Source organism: Pecten maximus, chromosome 10 (assembly GCF_902652985.1).
Source record: "Pecten maximus chromosome 10, xPecMax1.1, whole genome shotgun sequence".
NCBI classification, from domain to species: domain Eukaryota; kingdom Metazoa; phylum Mollusca; class Bivalvia; order Pectinida; family Pectinidae; genus Pecten; species Pecten maximus.
This window is the reverse complement of record NC_047024.1, coordinates 5,685,558-5,705,576: the sequence shown is the minus strand read 5'-3', so window position 1 is coordinate 5,705,576 and position 20,019 is coordinate 5,685,558. Positions and strand designations below refer to the sequence as shown.

The 20,019-nt window shown below is 34.6% G+C and overlaps 1 protein-coding gene across 46 annotated transcripts in view; it reads left to right on the top strand.

The window, feature by feature from the left end:
* Positions 1–20,019, top strand: part of LOC117336185 (cytosolic carboxypeptidase 2-like) — a 148,417-nt gene that overhangs the window by 69,879 nt on the left and 58,519 nt on the right. For 38 of the 46 annotated variants that reach the window (XM_033896624.1, XM_033896604.1, XM_033896618.1 and 35 more), the window contains 13 exons: positions 1,879–2,012; positions 4,496–4,753; positions 5,421–5,541; positions 6,226–6,363; positions 7,105–7,215; positions 7,609–7,778; positions 8,260–8,419; positions 8,677–8,778; positions 9,446–9,571; positions 12,092–12,225; positions 12,951–13,017; positions 15,680–15,691; positions 19,798–19,902. In XM_033896624.1, the coding sequence (XP_033752515.1) occupies positions 1,879–2,012; positions 4,496–4,753; positions 5,421–5,541; positions 6,226–6,363; positions 7,105–7,215; positions 7,609–7,778; positions 8,260–8,419; positions 8,677–8,778; positions 9,446–9,571; positions 12,092–12,225; positions 12,951–13,017; positions 15,680–15,691; positions 19,798–19,902 (1,638 nt within the window). The remainder of the gene's footprint in view (positions 1–1,878; positions 2,013–4,495; positions 4,754–5,420; positions 5,542–6,225; positions 6,364–7,104; positions 7,216–7,608; positions 7,779–8,259; positions 8,420–8,676; positions 8,779–9,445; positions 9,572–12,091; positions 12,226–12,950; positions 13,018–15,679; positions 15,692–19,797; positions 19,903–20,019) is intronic. The other 8 variants (XM_033896597.1, XM_033896609.1, XM_033896599.1 and 5 more) reach the window with 3 other exon arrangements.

Genomic DNA, 20,019 nt, shown 5'->3' with positions numbered 1-20,019 from the left:
GATTTATGATGGTGCTACATGCTGTTGACCGATAGGGACATGTTCAGTTTTAGCCATATTTGTTATATAGTTAGATCACATAGTTGACCTCTCAACATACAGATCAATTGCAGAATTATGTCAAGAATTTATGGTCCAGGCACCCGAGTTTTGAGATACAAACATTTTTCATTCAGGTCATTTAGTTTTTGTTTGTCTATTTTCAGGGTAAATATCTCAGTAGTTAAACTTATCAGAAATCACATTCTGTCTTCTGAATTATCTGGAAGAGTAATTGTTTTTTATTGAAATGGCCTATTTAGTTTAATTTGAAGAATAAGCAGTTTTGTAAAATTTGAGCTCTTTTACCAATAGATCAAGATATAACTTGACAACAGTATACAGTGTTTATTATAGAGAGATGCATACATCTTAATGTACTTAAACGATGATCAGTGGGATGGTAGAGACATACTGCTTACAAGCTGATAAGTAAAGAATCCCATCATGAATTTTATTGGATATTTTGATTACTAACAATTTAATTACTGTACAAGATTGTCTTTGATATTTACAAGCTTTTTAGAGAGTTGTGCATCTTGATATGAATACATTTCCTTTTGTAATGATATTCAGAATAAGAAGAAGAAGATTATGGTAAGTTCTAGAAGGAAGGGTTTTGTAGAGGTTCAGCTTCATCTAAGAATACCAATTTAAAGTTATACACAGCAAAATGGAGGGTGTTTATCAGGCACAGTAACACATCTCTCTTGTTTGTTGACAGTATGTGATAAAATGCTTATTAATGACTTTTCTTTTAGAAGTTTTCTTTTTCCTTTTTAAGAAATGTTGGTTTTGAACTTAGAAATGTGTTGGATGTTCTATTTAAGTACTTTGTATAGAATTTCAGTCAATTATAAAATTTAAAATTCAAGAATTCTGAAAAAACTAGGTCAAAACTAATAATATAGAGATTGTCAGAAAAAATGTTTACTGATATTTATTGTTGAATCAAATTGATTAAGGTATAAAATGATACTGACCAAAGACAGAGACAAAAGGTTTTCCAGATCTAATGGTGCAATATTGCCTCAGCATAAAGAGTTAATATTTAGTAGAAAATCTCAAATTGTTGTTATATAATAATGTATCATACTAATTAACAGAAAAACATGAACAAATGTGTAAAATTCACATATACTTATGTACCAGATATTTTGTTTATTTTGTTTTCTCTTTTCCACATGTGTGATACAGTGGTCACAGTAGTATTGGGTATCTTATATTGGGTAGTAGTTCTAATACTACCACACTTATACTACTTATTATAGGACTGTTAAAAATATATTCAATGAGTACTCTATCAGCATCAATCCTTAGAACAGATATACATCTCGGAGACCTATCTATCTCATCCTACCCAGCAGGGTTTAAATTGTCATGTTAGAGATGTAAGAATAGTTTCCATTGTCAAAAACTAAGTGAAATTATGATTTAGCCTGAACAAAGATAACTTAGGCCACAAGAAAATTAACTCTGCTGGATTTTCTACAGTGATGTAACTGCTGGATTTTATACAGTGATGTAACTGCTGGATTTTATACAGTGATGTAACTAGAAATGATTGGCAAAGATAGCCCCTTTCTGTATAATTAATTTTGTACTATGACAGGGGAGGCAGAAAAAATCCACCACAATATAGTGTGGGTTGTTTTTGAATTTTTTTTCTAGATGCTTTTTCATTAATATTTAGTTTTGTCATATATATAAACTACATGTAGCTGTTTGTTTTTTGTTTGAGAGACTAACAATTTGTGAGTATGGTTTTGCTTTGTGGGAATTTCAATACATGTTGTCAATCAATCATGATTTTAGGCGGTTGATTTTATATGATTTCAGTTTGTGAGGTCAAGGGTGAGAGGTTGTAGGTCAGGCCCATCACGATGTGCCCCCCAGATCAACACGGAGGAAAATACCACATTACTGTTTGAGTCCCGGTTTGAGAGTGGAAACCTAGCCAAGGCCTGTCAGGTGTACGTACTAATGTTCAGACAAAATCTTTACTCACATGATTTTTTGATTGTTGTACTTTATGAGTGAAAAAAGAAGTTATGGAATAAGTGTTTTCTAAATTCAGAGTTTATGAACACTGTATAGACAGCCTAATTACAATTGTGAAATGAAACAAAACCTTGTATTTATACACAACACACCAAAACAGTATGAAAGTCAAAAATTATTAAATGGAACCAATAACTTGTTCAGGCTCATATTAATTATTAAATGTTTTGACATTCTTAGGGGCTGCTCATTCTTACAACTAAATTACATCAACACAACTAACAATATTACATAATAAAATTTGACTCACTACTAAAAAGATACACCTAAAACAATTAAAATACTAATTATACTATAGGGGCATGCAACCCCCAAGCTAGAGCGATCATAGCTTAGCTAGCTATGACTGATAGAAAGGAGAGATACCTAGCTTGAGTGACCTCAAGCCACAGAGTAAGCAGTTGATAGCTAAAGCAGGCAGTTCTGCTAAGACTTTTCAGATGGCGCGACCCCCGAGCTTGGGTGATCCCAAGCATATCATCTACATAAGAAATAAATACACAAAATATGATATAATGAATTGGGGGAAAGAAATTCCCCGAATTTACCAGTCCAAATCGAAGCGGTTACAATAAAGTAACCGAATGAGCGCCCCCAAGAAAGAAATTATGTGTAAAAAGGATATGACAATGTAAAATTTTAAAGACAGTGTAGATAAATTGAATCGATAATGAACTAGAAAATTATTGATTATAATCAGTACAAACTAAGCACAAATTTGCCTATAGAAATTGATGCACCATATATTACATATACACACACGTAATTATAATGTGTTCTAAAATGAGACGTTAAGAAGTTAAATGTGGTCAGTGGCACAGAAACTGGTATAAAGCTTGCAGATAAACCAAGTAATGACAAGAGTTCAAATGCTTGAAAAGGTTATATCACGTATGGAATAAAGCTGAAAAAGAGAGGAAAAACATACCTAATACTATAAAGTGAGATAGTATTTGTACATGTTGAAAAGAGTCATACAAATACATAGGAATTAAAAACCCATCATTACTACATCTTGTATTACATTAATACTGAGGAGACATAGGAATTAAAAACCCATCATTACTACATCTTGTATTACATTAATACTGAGGAGACAGGAATTAAAAACCCATCATTACTACATCTTGTATTACATTAATACTGAGGAGACAGGAATTAAAAACCCATCATTACTACATCTTGTATTACATTAATACTGAGGAGACATAGGAATTAAAAACCCATCATTACTACATCTTGTATTACATTAATACTGAGGAGACAGGAATTAAAAACCCATCATTACTACATCTTGTATTACATTAATACTGAGGAGACAGGAATTAAAAACCCATCATTACTACATCTTGTATTACATTTTAATTTAATACTGAGGAGACAGGAATTAAAAACCCATCATTACTACATCTTGTATTACATTAATACTGGGGAGACTGAGGAATTAAAAACCCATCATTACTACATCTTGTATTACATTAATACTGAGGAGACATAGGAATTAAAAACCCATCATTACTACATCTTGTATTACATTAATACTGAGGAGACATAGGAATTAAAAACCCATCATTACTACATCTTGTATTACATTAATACTGAGGAGACTGAGGGATTAAAACCCATCATTACTACATCTTGTATTACATTAATACTGAGGAGACATAGGAATTAAAAACCCATCATTACTACATCTTGTATTACATTAATACTGAGGAGACTGAGGGATTAAAAACCCATCATTACTACATCTTGTATTACATTAATACTGAGGAGACTGAGGGATTAAAAACCCATCATTACTACATCTTGTATTACATTAATACTGAGGAGACTGAGGGATTAAAAACCCATCATTACTACATCTTGTATTACATTAATACTGAGGAGACAGGAATTAAAAACCCATCATTACTACATCTTGTATTACATTAATACTGGGGAGACATAGGAATTAAAAACCCATCATTACTACATCTTGTATTACATTAATACTGAGGAGACAGGAATTAAAAACCCATCATTACTACATCTTGTATTACATTAATACTGAGGAGACATAGGAATTAAAAACCCATCATTACTACATCTTGTATTACATTAATACTGAGGAGACAGGAATTAAAAACCCATCATTACTACATCTTGTATTACATTAATACTGAGGAAACAGGAATTAAAAACCCATCATTACTACATCTTGTATTACATTAATACTGAGGAGACATAGGAATTAAAAACCCATCATTACTACATCTTGTATTACATTAATACTGAGGAGACTGACCTATTTAGGAGAAAATTTGCCTTCATGATCTCCAGTTAGACAGTGTTCCTTGTTCAGTATATTAAATATTAGTTCATACCACGTGTGTTTGTGTACTTTTACTTACAGACAGGGCACCAACGACTACGAAATGTGGCTACGTTACGATCTGTATACCAACAAACATATACAGTGGTACTACTTCCGGGTATCAAACACTCGTGCCAATGTTAAATACCGCTTCACCATCGTCAATTTCATCAAGTCAGACAGCCTATACAACTATGGTATGAAGCCATTGATGTACAGTGAGAAAGAGGCTCAGACAAAGAAAGTGGGCTGGATACGGTCTGGTAGTGACATCAAATACTACAGGAATAATATCAAGTAAGTGCCAACAACTTCCTGCTCAGGAAAAATTACGTCTTCACGCAGGATTTATTTTTGTGTTAATGGAAAAGGAGTCAATCACAAATTTAAATTGCAATTGTTTGAATGAAAATGATAACTCTGCATGGTATCCATGTTGATTCCGTCAATACAACGTAATTTATGCCATGTTGATTCCACCAATACAGCGTAATTTATGCCATGTTGATTCCACCAATACAACATAATTTATGCCATGTTGATTCCACCAATACAACATAATTTATGCCATGTCGATTCCATCAATACAACGTAATTTATGCCATGTCGATTCCGTCAATACAATGTAATTTATGCCATGTTGATTCCGTCAATACAACGTAATTTATGCCATGTTGATTCCACCAATACAACATAATTTATGCCATGTCGATTCCATCAATACAACGTAATTTATGCCATGTTGATTCCGTCAATACAATGTAATTTATGCCATGTTGATTCTATCAATACAATGTAATTTCATAAGAATATGTTTACACTAATCAGTCATACTAAGTATGTTGATGGTACAGATTAGTAACATGTTTGTTTTAATTTTTCGTTGATCAAGGAAAGTTGGTCATATCAGAGCACTTACTGATATTTTACAAAAAATTGTGTCATGTTTTTATTTATATTGTAGATATGAGACTTCCAAGGGAGAGAAGCCATTTTACTCTCTAACATGGACGGTGGAGTTCCCACACGACAACGACACAGTTTACTTTGCTCACTGCTTCCCATACACATATACAGACCTACAAGTAAGTAGATAGTACTACAATATACCAAAGTGCACCATTACAGTATAGCATTGTTAGGAAAAAACAAACAAACAAAAAACTGGTTCTCAGGCCCTCTCTTATCTTCATCTGCTTTTAAATAATAAAAAAAACCCTCATCTCATATATTTTTCCTGGTTGAATAAAATAAAATCTCCCTCATAATTCTTTGGGAGAAGAATGTGGAAAAAAGCATCACCCACAAATGTTTCTTCTGTAATATAATATCCATTATAATGAACCATAAAATTAGAGCACATGTTCATTGATGTGAAATAAAGACAAAGACCCATGATAAGTCTTTGTTTCCCACATTTTGAAGCAATTTCTATGAAAATAGATAATGAGTGGTTTGAAAAATAAAAAAAGAATATACTCTAAAATGTTTTTCTCCAATAAAACGGTAAAAGATTAACTCCCTCCTTCATCTATTTTTTAGAAAAATTGGCCTGAGAACCCAAGTAATTAATTCTATTTAGCCTTTCACTTGAGGGTAGTGTCGTAATTAATTCTATTTAGCCTTTCACTTGAGGGTAGTGTCGTAATTAATTCTATTTAGCCTTTCACTTGAGGTAGTGTCACAGTGCCATAAGAAGGTTATATATATATCTTGATTGGACAGAAACTAGTCTTTTGAATTAATTGAATTTTTCTTGTTTTTATTAGGATTATCTACTAGATATATCAAACGACCCGGTGAAGTCCAAAATCTGTAAACAGAGAGTGCTATGTCGGACACTCGCCGGAAACCTAGTCTACGTGCTCACCATTACCTCACCTTCACAAAACCCTGAAGACATCAAGGTTTGTATACAGGTCTATTACCTCACCTTCACAAAACCCTGAAGACATCAAGGTTTGTATACAGGTCTATTACCTCACCTTCACAAAACCCTGAAGACATCAAGGTTAGTAGACAGGTCTATAATGGTATTTCATATGTGGCTATACTGAAATTTCCACAAGAAATCTGAAAATGAAGATTTTAAAGGTTTCTGCTGAAAATATCTAAATGTATTCATTGTGTTATGTGAGTGGCTATACAGTGCTCAATCCATCTTCTGGAGATTTTCAGTTTCCACCAAGTACCAATCTTATGAAGGCATGTATATCTTCATTAACCAAGATTATACATTTAAGTTCCATCCTGAAATGGCGCACAATCATTTCTGAAAAAAAATCCTTTTTAGTATGAAATAACACAGATGATAACTGCAACCAACTCTTTATGAACAATTCTAGTATAGACCTATGGTACCAATCTAACAAGAAAAGGACTGTTTCAATTCATGCCCCCTCAAATATTATTGTCTTCTGCTAGCTTGAGGCCTTCATCTCTTAGTCATTGCAAGAAACTGTTAGTGTAGACCACTAAAAGTTAAATTTTGTGTGTCATACACATGCTTTAAGTTTTGATAATAGATACTTGACGAGAATAAGTTGGTAACAGTGCAAGTTGCCAAGAGATTTTTAATACTGATAGGATTTCGCTTTTGTAAATGGATGAGAAAGTGTAAAGAAACCAATGGGTTTTATTTATTTCAGCATAAAAAAGCTGTGGTGATCACATCACGAGTACATCCTGGCGAGTGTAACGCTAGCTGGATGATGAAAGGTTTCCTCGACTACCTGACGGGTAACTCAGCTGATGCTAAGGTAGGACATCTAAATACTCTGTAAACCTCAGCTGTACCAGTCTAAGTGTACATGTACTCTGTAAACCTCAGCTGTACCAATCAAAGTGTACATATACCCCTCAGCTACACCAGTATTGTACATAAATCCTCAGCTGCACAATTAAGTCTTGTACATGAAGCCATCACCTTTACCTGAGTCTTGTACATAGAAACTCATCACCTATACCAGTCATGTACATTTTTTTTATCATAAGCAGAATTTAATTAGTTTAAATCCCATTTGCTGCTACCAGTTGTTGAAACACAGTTTATTACTCACTTATTCATTAGAATGAATCAAGAATGAACTTTTGAAGACTTTTTGTTGACGTTGTGATTTGGGATGTTTAATGATGAACTTGTGTTGTTCTAGCTCCTGCGAGATACATTCATCTTCAAGATTGTGCCAATGTTGAACCCAGATGGTGTGATAGTGGGTAACTATCGGTGCTCCCTGGCTGGCCGAGACCTCAACAGGAACTACAAAACTGTGCTCAAAGACTCGTACCCCTCCGTGTGGCACACGAAAAACATGATCAGGAAGTAGGTGTCTTGGTAAAAAGTTTAATATCAAAGGGAGATAATTGTCTGTCAAAGGTAAAGGGAGATAACCTTTATCTATTTTTCTTGTCATTCATCAACAGAGAAGTTACTGTATATATTGAGATGAAGCAATATGATGCTACTGTTTTGGACAAGATTATGTAAATGTATCCACATCTATATCAATTAATTATAATTGAATTCAATATTTTTTATAGCAGTTGTTACATAATTTTTGTATAATTTTATTTCTGTGTTTTTCATCTCTTTCTACACTTAGTCTTGTAATAGTAATGGACCCAACTTCCAGTCCAAGGGACATATAATTTTTTGCTCGGTTATTATAATACCCTGGTTATTTAAATATTTTTCTGTGGAAAGTAGAATATTATGATAAGGGGGATCCACTGTATATCCTATTTAAACATTGATTTTTGTTGTTGACAGATTTTTGTAAACATACATTGTATTTTACTCACAGACTCCTTCAGGAGAGAGAGATCATTGTGTATTGTGACCTTCACGGACATAGCAGAAAACAAAATGTGTTCATCTACGGCTGTGAAAACCGCCACAACCCGGAGAAACGTCTCCGAGAACGGATCTTCCCTGTCATGCTCAACAAGAACGCTCCAGATAAGGTACCACACATCTGTAGTACTGGCTGTAGCCTTTAGATATTCACTGTTTGTACATATTACCTGTAACAGCATTGATATTCATGTCACCATGCTGAGTCGTGTTTGTCTCTGTCTACATCCTCAATTCAAGGACTTATGTATTTACACATTTTTCTTTCAGTCTTAAAATGTATGGAATAATTATTGAATGTGGAAATGTGACTAACAAATTATACCACCCATCACTGTGTTGTAAAAAAGCATTTGATTTGTTGTAGTTCAAGTTTGAGTCATGTAAGTTCAAGGTTCAGAAGAGTAAGGAAGGGACAGGTCGAATTGTCATGTGGCACATGGGCATCATGAACAGCTACACAATGGAGGTAGGTTATACAGATAGAGAACCAAAACATGTATGATTGTAATAAACTTTGATGTATATATACATGTACTGAGATTGTAATAAACTCTGATGTACACAGACCTGTACTGAAATTGTAATAAACTCCCATGTACACAGACCTGTATGGAAATTGTAATAAACTCCCATGTACACAGACCTGTATGGAAATTGTAATAAACTCTGATGGACACAGACCTGTATGGAAATTGTAATAAACTCTGATGTACACAGACCTGTATGGAAATTGTAATAAACTCTGATGTACACAACCCTGTATGGAAATTGTAATAAACTCCCATGTACACAGACCTGTATTGAAATGCTAATAAACTCCCATGTACACAGACCTGTATGGAAATTGTAATAAACTCCCATGTACACAGACCTGTATGGAAATTGTAATAAACTCCCATGTACACAGACCTGTATGGAAATGGTGATAAACTCCCATGTACACAGACCTGTATTGAAATGCTAATAAACTCCCATGTACACAGACCTGTACTGAAATTGTAACAGGATGAACTGAATATCCCTCAAATAATATAACTTCATTTAATTTATATAGATGTACATGTTAGCCACAAGGGTATGTTTGTGGTAGACAAGTTTGCACTATGCTCAGGATACTTTAATCTTCATTGAAGGCAACATTTTGTGGCTCCACCATTGGGAAGAAGAAGGGCTACCACTTTACCTTGGTGGACTTTGAGGCGATGGGGTACCACTTCTGTGACACTCTACTGGACTACTGTGATCCGGACAACACAAAGGTATATAGCTCTCCGCAGCACCACCGACGTCTACAAAAAATAAGCTTTAGATTTAATAGTGTTTTAATTGCATTTGAATTTGAGCATGAGATTAATTTGAATGCCATTTCAGAAAGTTAGCTAGTAGTAGTTATAGTGTTTGATCTTTGACAAACAATTTAATTGAATGATCATCTACTACTATTGTGAAATATTAACTTCATAGACACCATCAGTTTAATGTTTCTCATGTATAACCATCGCCTGTAGTTAAGATTGTCAGTACTAACACCATCCAAGGACGTTTTGTTTGTGGAGGTCTGCATACACAAAGCCCAATCTGCTCGCACTTGATTCTAGAAGTGATGCTTCATATCATTCATTGATAGAGTTTAATCATATTGACAGGATGTATAGATAGGTATAAGGATGACTACAGGTGGTCATTTTAACAGTTTTCTACCTGCCTTATACATTGTAAATAATGTACTGATTTTTGTTGCTTTGCTTGCCAATCATGATGCTCGGTAATCCCACTTTATGCTGAAATAACTACGGTAATTATTTGTTTCACATACAGATGACACACATATCCATGGCGCCTCCCCTCCCCCATATATAGCCTCACCATCACCTCATATACTAGTATACTTTGTTTACCTGTATTTGGTACATCCGTCATGGACATCTTCACGCTTTTGTCTGCATGATCATCCATTTAAGGTGTTATCTTGAAAACAAGATATAGACTTGAGAATTATGAAGACTTTACAAATTTTTCTAACTTAAAGATATATATCCTCAATTAAAGATGGCCATTCTTCCTATCTTAGATATATGTTCCATGTCTGATCAGGAATCGTTAATTATACATTGTGTAACATTCATCACTCTACATATCACACATCATCACTCTAAATATCACACGTACATCATCACTCTACATATCACACATCATCACTCTACATATCACACGTCATCACTCTACATATCACACATCATCACTCTACATATCACACATCATCACTCTACATATCACACATCATCACTCTACATATCACACATCATCACTCTACATATCACACATCATCACTCTACATATCACACATCATCACTCTACATATCACACATCATCACTCTACATATCACGCATCATCACTCTACATATCACACATCATCACTCTACATATCACACATCATCACTCTACATATCACACATCATCACGCTTTGCTTTAAAACTAACAACTTGTACTTGACGCTTGAAACTTTGTCACAAAGGCTTGATAGGGATCGATGGTTTGTCAACCTGGAGACCTGATACACTCAATTAATGCTTTCTGCACCAGATCCCTATTTTTAGTCAACGTGATAGACCAATTGTCAAAACAACATGGTAATAAAAGATGTCAATAGCAAATTGTGAAGGAGAGTATTACTGTGATAAATTTAGTAGGGCCCATGGGCTATGATAGTTTTACTGAGGATATTAAGTATTTGACTGAGGTTGAGAGTTGTTTAATTACAGGTACTAGATCACACATTGACCCTCACATGCTTTGTACTACTCCTCTCAGTTGTTTGCACAGCTCCTGTGTTTACCATGCTTACAGTACCACTTGATAATAGTTATTTCTTTATTTTACCTTTTTTTTCACACAGGTATGCTAATTTTTTTTCCCCTTTTATGATTTTAAAATAAGGTTTTTTTTTACAGGAAATATAATATTGAAGATTGCATAAAATTATGCAGATAGTCACGATTTATTTTTTCATTACATTTTTTAAAGAGATTAATTAATTTGCATTAATTAGTAGACAATAGTGCTTCATTTTCCAGAAATCTCAAAAATTCATTTTTATTATTTTTTTCAGCACTATTAGGAAATGCATGTGTTACTGATAATCTCTTGGTCCAGTTTGAACTCTCAATCATGTCCATATTACATTTCTTATTTTTACATGTCTGTAATATAAAACCACATGTTACAATTCATACATTTTTTTCAAATGCTTATATATATAATAGACATTTTCATTTTTGCCAGATCTCATTTTTTATGGGAAGGGAAACTGCACGGCAAAGTTAAATGTCTGATTATCAGCAGTGTTTGAAATGGTTTGACATGTAGCTTATAATATGATGATGTTTTCAGTCATTATATACTAATCTGTTCTATATCAGGAAATATATCTATTTTCATCAGAAGCGAGAGGTAGGTAATCACTTAGACTATGACTAGACTGGTGTTAAGAGATATCACTAGTTGTTCAAAACACAGAAATTACATCACCAATAGATGAGTCATGGTAGTTATGTCCCTTTCAGATAGTTTGATTATCAGGAATTTATCTATTAGGATTTTTTAGGATTTACTTATAAATGTATAAATTTGAATCACATGGAAGCACCAGAACATGATATAGCTTACCTGTCTGTTATTGTCTAAATCTAGTATACCTGTATAGTTTACCTATTGTTTACCTGTTGTTTACCTGGTTTGTGATCATATTTTACCATCGCTGTGATGTTGTAATTACAGTGTGCTAATGTACTTCTGGAACTGGAGGATAAGATGAAGAGAGACATCCTTGCCAAACTCCAGAGAGCAGGAATCACTCCCAGCTCTGCTGATGACATTGACCTCAGCGATGACTTCAGCTCTCTCGAGTCCAGGTAAGTTTTCACTGTAAATGGTGAAGTGACGACTTCAGCTCTCTCGAGTCCAGGTAAGTTTTCACTGTAGATGGTGAAGTGACGACTTCAGCTCTCTCGAGTCCAGGTAAGTTTTCACTGTAGATGGTGAAGTGACGACTTCAGCTCTCTCGAGTCCAGGTAAGTTTTCACTGTAGATGGTGAAGTGACGACTTCAGCTCTCTCGAGTCCAGGTAAATTTTCACTGTAGATGGTGAAGTGACGACTTCAGTTCTCTCGAGTCCAGGTAAGTTTTCACTGTAAATGGTGAAGTGACGACTTCAGCTCTCTCGAGTCCAGGTAAGTTTTCACTGTAGATGGTGAAGCGATGACTTCAGCTCTCTCGAGTCCAGGTAAGTTTTCACTGTAAATGGTGAAGTGACGACTTCAGCTCTCTCGAGTCCAGGTAAATTTTCACTGTAAATGGTGAAGTGATGACTTCAGCTCTCTCGAGTCCAGGTAAATTTTCAATATTGATTACGATGTGACAACTTTAGCTCTTTTGAATCCAGGTAAGTTTTTACTGTAAATTGTAAAATGGTTTTTGTTTTTCATCAGCTGAAATAAGCCTGAATCCTGACTCTAATAACTTCAATCTAGCATCATCATTTGAGGTTGAGATGAAGCTGTATATTGTTAACTACTGAGTGAACATAATCTATGTTGACCACTAATTTCTGTATACCCATGATTTATGTATATTGTAGTGATGGTGGATCCGACAGCTCCGTCTCTGATGGACCTCCGGTACATTTGCAGTTCGCTCCTCAAAGGGTAAGTAACTCTGATAAGTTGTAATTATTGGTTACAGGTGATTCCTATTTTCAAAATACTGTTTATCATTTACATTTTGAAAATTGTCCCTTTTTTTATACATTTTCCCTGGAAATATACCTTTTAAAAATCTGACAACCACTGAAGGAACAAGTGAAATTGTTCTGTTGAAAGCTTTGTTGACTAGCTCCATTGAAGGTATTGATGGAAATGCTTCATTGAAGGATTTGATGAGCTAGCCCCATTGAAAATGTTATGGAAATGCTTCATTGAAGGATTTGATGAGCTAGCCCCATTGAAAATGTTATGGAAATGCTTCATTGAAGGATTTGATGGGCTAGCTCCATTGAAGGTATTGATGGAAATATGCTTCATTGAAGGATTTGATGGGCTAGCCCCATTGAAGGTATTGATGGAAATATGCTTCATTGAAGGATTTGATGGGCTAGCCCCATTGAAGGTATTGATGGAAATGCTTCATTGAAGGATTTGATGGGCTAGCTCCATTGATGGTATTGATGGAAATGCTTCATTGAAGGATTTGATGGGCTAGCCCCATTGAAAATGTTATGGAAATGCTTCATTGAAGGATTTGATGGAGTCCATTGATAAATGTGATGGGACTGTGCTATTGAAGGAATTGATGGAGCTGGCCCAACAAAAGAATTTAATGAGTCTATGAATTAGGACATGGATGAAAATCCGTAGAAACTTGTAAACAATTAGAATAATTGTAACAAAATGTAAATGATAATCAGCATGAGGGAGCTGGAAGATAATAATCCTGGTGATTCTTCAGAAAAGTTCTCGGTACATTTAACTGTGGTAGATTTAATGCCTGTAAATTAAAATTGCATGGAATTGCGGGTAATAACTAAATATGGGATGCGATTTGGGTTGTTACAACAATAAAAACTGGCTGCAAATGATTGCATGATTGTGAATCTGTGACCATGTTTACGGAAGGAACACGGAGCTAACAATCCGGTAATGTGTGTACAGACATGTGAGGTCTGATAACCGAGTGTCGTCCTAATTAACTGTACACTTGTATAGGTTGCTTAAGTTTCCTCATATAAAGCTGATCGCTGATCTATTGTACACTGCAGTGTTTATACTTTTTGTTATATAAATGTCATAAAAGTTGATAATTAAAATTATCTCCTCTTGACATAACATTACCTTGCAGTATTTGACTAATTTTGTTCTAATAAAATATTATCTAGTAAGAGTGTCTGTTTTTCCATAGATTATGGAAGTAACACAAATTGGAATGTCTTCACCCCTTACAGTTGAATCCTGTCAGCAATTTAATTCTAAATATTCAAAACAAAACTTTTGACATCTTTATACTGTCAGATTTTGGATTGGTTTGAATATATATCTCTGTATATGATTAAATTTTGTACGGTCTCAAACAAAAATTCCTTATTTTTGTATTAAAATTATTAACAAAGTTCTTTTTCTCCAGTAAAATTTGACCATTCTATTTTTTTTTCCTTGGAGTATTTCAAGAGATCTCAGCACTGTCTTCAGCAAAGAGGTTTTGTGTCAAGGTTATGTCAAGGTTATTTAAGAAATTATTTGACTTGATGGATTTCCTACCAATGCTAGTACTTTCTATTACCTGATGAAGTTTGACTTGGTTTTGAAATTTGATCATTATTGCCAGAAATGATTTCCTTTGTTTTTCACCCCTTAAGAGATTTCCTATGTCTATAACCTTTTCTAGGGTCGCTTAGATTTTTATAAAACGTCTAGGTATATCCTTTAAAACGTTCTAAACGTTATGTTTTGAACAATGCCGGAAGACACTTTAGATGTATGGTTTGATACATTCTAAACGTTATGTTTTGAACAATGTCGGAAGACACTTTAGATGTATGGTTTGATACTAGCTTGGTGCTTTCTGATAATCTGCTTGTAAAGTTTGTATATGTACTTACATTATATTCAAAAACTAATTTGTTTTGAACATTTTCTGAATTAACTAATTGATACTTGGATGTTATAACATACATTATGATAGTAACTTCTATATTTCTGTACAAATATGTTGATACTGCCTTTTAAACACTTCAATTTCATATAAAATGTAAAAAAAAAAAAAAAAAAAAAAATCCTTCATTTAGAATTCAGCATATTGATAATGACTTGAAATGGTTATATTTTTCTGTAATTTGATTTAACATAGTAATGGTGATTGCTGTCAATGATTCAAGCTTTACAAAACTGCTCAGTAAAATTTTGTTTTATTGTGAATTGAATAATAATAAAAAGCACACACTGTTTGCCACTTGGAATTTTGTTTTCAAACTTTAAGATTTGTTTATCCTTGTTATGATGGTAGTTATTTCAAAGTTAATATGAGATGTACTGTTGGATTTCAAAGTTATTTCTGTTGTTTTGATGAATAAAGAAACTGTGACAGATTCGGAGGTAGGTTCGATATCAGGACCAGATCATTCATGACATCACTCCTACTATGTTTACATAAAATAAGATTTTAAACAAATGTATTTACTGTCTGGAGTTCCTGAGAACCTCACCTCTGGATATGTCACAGATATACAGGTTTAATTGTCCAGTGATCCTATAGGTATAATAAGTCAGTGAGATTGTGACTGTCCGCTAATTCTTGTCTCTCTATGTCTTTTGCCAGGAGGATATACAAGTACGTACTCCGTACAGATTCCGCATGTTGTCTCAACAAGTTTGTTATCTCCTCTTAATCCTTCCTTCCTTCTGATGTGTCTTTTGCTTCTTATCACAAGACTGACCAGGAGTATAGCCTCCCCTTGTTTACACTTACCAGGAGTAACCTCCCTTTGCTTGTTATCATAAGACCTATATTTAACTTACTGAACAGTAACACTTTTTATTTTATTGATCAGTAATATATTTTTTGCTTTTAAGATAAACACTTGCCAAATAATATTTGAAGCTTTTAATTATATACCTTATAGGGATTTTTGTAAACATGAGTGTAAAAATTAAATTAAAACCGTTTTTCAGACTTACCTAATTGCTCAGAGAGTGTGCGTAATTTATATTCTAGAGATTGTGGATTTGTTTGTGCATGTTCACAACTTTTGCAACTTCATCAGAAATTTTACAAATAACACAGAGGGCATCCTCTTTCCCCAAATCATGATCAAGTAAGGAGAGAAGTCAATAGGATGATAACAGAGTAGCCAATCAAAGCTGTTAGAATTGTTTATATGACAACTGCTAATAAAACACTTGTTTGATTGGACAATTTACTACCTATAAACTATCTACCTACAGACCGTGACAATACTACCTACATACCATGACAAAACCACCTACAGACCGTGACAGTACTACCTACAGACCGTGACAATACTACCTACAGACCGTGACAATACTACCTTCAGACCGTGACAATACTACCTACAGACCGTGACAATACTACCTACAGACCGTGACAATACTACCTACAGACCGTGACAATACTACCTACAGACCGTGACAATACTACCTACAGACCGTGACTATACTACCTACAGACCGTGACTATACTACCTACAGACCGTGACAATACTACCTACAGACCGTGACAATACTACCTACAGACCGTGACAATACTACCTACAGACCGTGACAATGCTACCTACAGACCGTGACAATGCTACCTACAGACCATGACAATACTATACTACCTACAGACCTAGACAATACTACCTACAGACCGTGACAATACTACCTACAGACCGTGACAATACTACCTACAGACCGTGACAATACTACCTACAGACCATGACAATACTATACTACCTACAGACCGTGACAATACTACCTACAGACCGTGACAATACTACCTACAGACCGTGTCAATACTACCTACAGACCGTGACAATACTACCTACAGACCGTGACAATGCTACCTACAGACCGTGACAATACTATACTACCTACAGACCGTGACAAAACTACCTACAGACCGTGACTATACTACCTACAGACCGTGACAATACTACCTACAGACCGTGACTATACTACCTACAGACCGTGACAATGCTACCTACAGACCATGACAATACTATACTACCTACAGACCGTGACAATACTATATACAGACTACATTTATAAAGGATGCTCTCTGATTTCTATACCTGCTGTGTTTGTCTTGCTAATTCTGACCAATGTTTTGTTCTCATTCCATTAGTATAACTGTCACAGACCCTTAGCGGTCATGCTAGGGCATTTGTCAGGTGACAGATATCGTAGACCATTGCCAGGTGACAGACATCACACATTGTCATGTGACAGACATCACACATTGTCATGTGACAGACATCACACATTGTCATGTGACAGACATCACACATTGTCATGTGACAGACATCACACATTGTCATGTGACAGACATCACACATTCTCATGTGACGGACATCACATGTGACTTCCTGTCATCATGTAAGGACAGAAAAAGTATCTAAAAACCAGTGATGTAAATAGTATATAAATTACATTAGGGTGGACAGAATTGTTCCTGCTTTGATATTAGTGATGGTGTTGGTCCAAGATTGATTGACCGTGTGACATAATCAATGTTAATTCCTACTTTAGGGTCAGGGATGGTGTTGGTCCAAGATTGATTGACCGTGTGACATAATCAATGTTAATTCCTACTTTAGGGTCAGGGATGGTGTTGGTCCAAGTTCGATTGACCGTGTGACATAATCAATGTTAATTCCTACTTTAGGGTCAGGGATGGTGTTGGTCCAAGATTGATTGACCGTGTGACATAATCAATGTTAATTCCTACTTTAGGGTCAGGGATGGTGTTGGTCCAAGATTGATTGACCGTGTGACATAATCAATGTTAATTCCTACTTTAGGGTCAGGGATGGTGTTGGTCCAAGATTGATTGACCGTGTGACATAATCAATGTTAATTCCTACTTTAGGGTCAGGGATGGTGTTGGTCCAAGATTGATTGACCGTGTGACATAATCAATGTTAATTCCTACTTTAGGGTCAGGGATGGTGTTGGTCCAAGATTGATTGACCGTGTGACATAATCAATGTTAATTCCTACTTTAGGGTCAGGGATGGTGTTGGTCCAAGATTGATTGACCGTGTGACATAATCAATGTTAATTCCTACTTTAGGGTCAGGGATGGTGTTGGTCCAAGATTGATTGACCGTGTGACATAATCAATGTTAATTCCTACTTTAGGGTCAGGGATGGTGTTGGTCCAAGATTGATTGACCGTGTGACATAATCAATGTTAATTCCTACTTTAGGGTCAGGGATGGTATGAACTCTGCTTGAATGTTTGAGGATGTTGGTCTGGGAACTAAAAGTTTAATAATCAGTTATGAAGAACCAAGATAGACATATTTTCTTGTTAAAGTTACAAGTGTTACATAAGTTAATAATCTGTTCAGAACAAACTTGAAGAATGGTTTATATGTATTGGACTAATATCACCAGATATATAGCTTGGTGTTGTAGTCACATCACATTGTCATATTACAATGTAAAATGGCACCCACTGTTACTAATGTTATAGGTATATTGTATCAGAGACATAATAGACTGCATATAGACAATACATAGGTCGTCCAGTTTTCTTCTTATTTCTGGGAAGTTGACTTCAATATGTATCATTCTGGTTTTTATTTTTTTTTCAAATCCTCTCAAATTGATGATGACCTACAATCATACATCATAAATAGAGCTCTGTAATGTGTGGTGCTGTATAGTGGGAAACTTTGGCCCTCAATTTCATCTCGTACCACATGTTTGACTTTTTGTCATAAGCCAGATTTCTTTTAAATTCGATCGGCATCAAAAATGATAAGACACCACACAGTTACCGAACACTGTCCAACAGTCGCTAATCATTTGTGACATGATGTCTATTGTTTTTGACATCAGTTTTACCACCAGGTGGCATTGTATCTGATAAACAATATAAGATAGTTATTGGATGACAGGTTCTATGATATTAGTATTTTATGTTATCAATTCATTATAAAATATAATAGGTTGGAATAATCTATAATTACATTCTTAAAACCTTACATACTTCCAATGATAATTTAATGAAATATCATTGTCAGTAAATAAATATGAAGTTTCTCATAAAATGGCCACAACACAAACATATTAGTTACAGGTGGTGATGGCTTAAGTTCTCTACATACAAGTCGATGTTCTAGCTATCACTAAATTGTTAAGTTTCTCCTCCTATTTGGCAAAAACGGCAACAGTTCAACATTGGCTAAAGTTTCCCGGGATACAGTACATTGTTGTGATGTAAATCTCTGCTGTGTATTTTTATTTATCATATCTTTTGTTTTTGCTGCCATGTTTTATGACTTGGTGAGTTTTATTATTCTTACTGACATCTTTCTCCCATTATTTTTATCTTAATTTGTATACTTATTATTTTTCAAAAATTCTTGCTTTATGCATTATTTTTAAAAATTTTCAAAAATTCTTGCTTTATGCATTATTTTAAAACAGAAATAGATTTGTGTCTTTATACTGTTTTTCTTGGTGTCTTTTTCTCTCAATAAAATATCTTATTGTACTGTAGAGAAGGACTATATTTGATGGATTCAGGATATAGATTCACTGAAAATAATCTTAACATATATATCCTTTATTTAGTTTGTTTTAAAGCACATCACATGTAACAAAACAATAATGATCTGAGGTTTAGAGTAATACCTAGTACCTGTAATAAACATTTACAATTTATGTTTTTCCTTGCAGTAAAATTAATACATTTTCTGTTTACAGCCCCTGAAAAAGAAGAAGAAATTAAAGACGAAGAAGGAGAGAGACAGAGTAAGAAGCTTTAAGGAAGACACAAAGAAAGCTTCCTCTGGGGATAGGCCGTCTTCCGTTAGTATCAGAGTCCCGTCAGGTTTACGGTTGTGTGTACCGACCTTCACCTCTCAGTTCTGACCTATGACCTGCTTATATTAGAAATGAAAGTTTCAAGAATGTAAGGTCATTCCT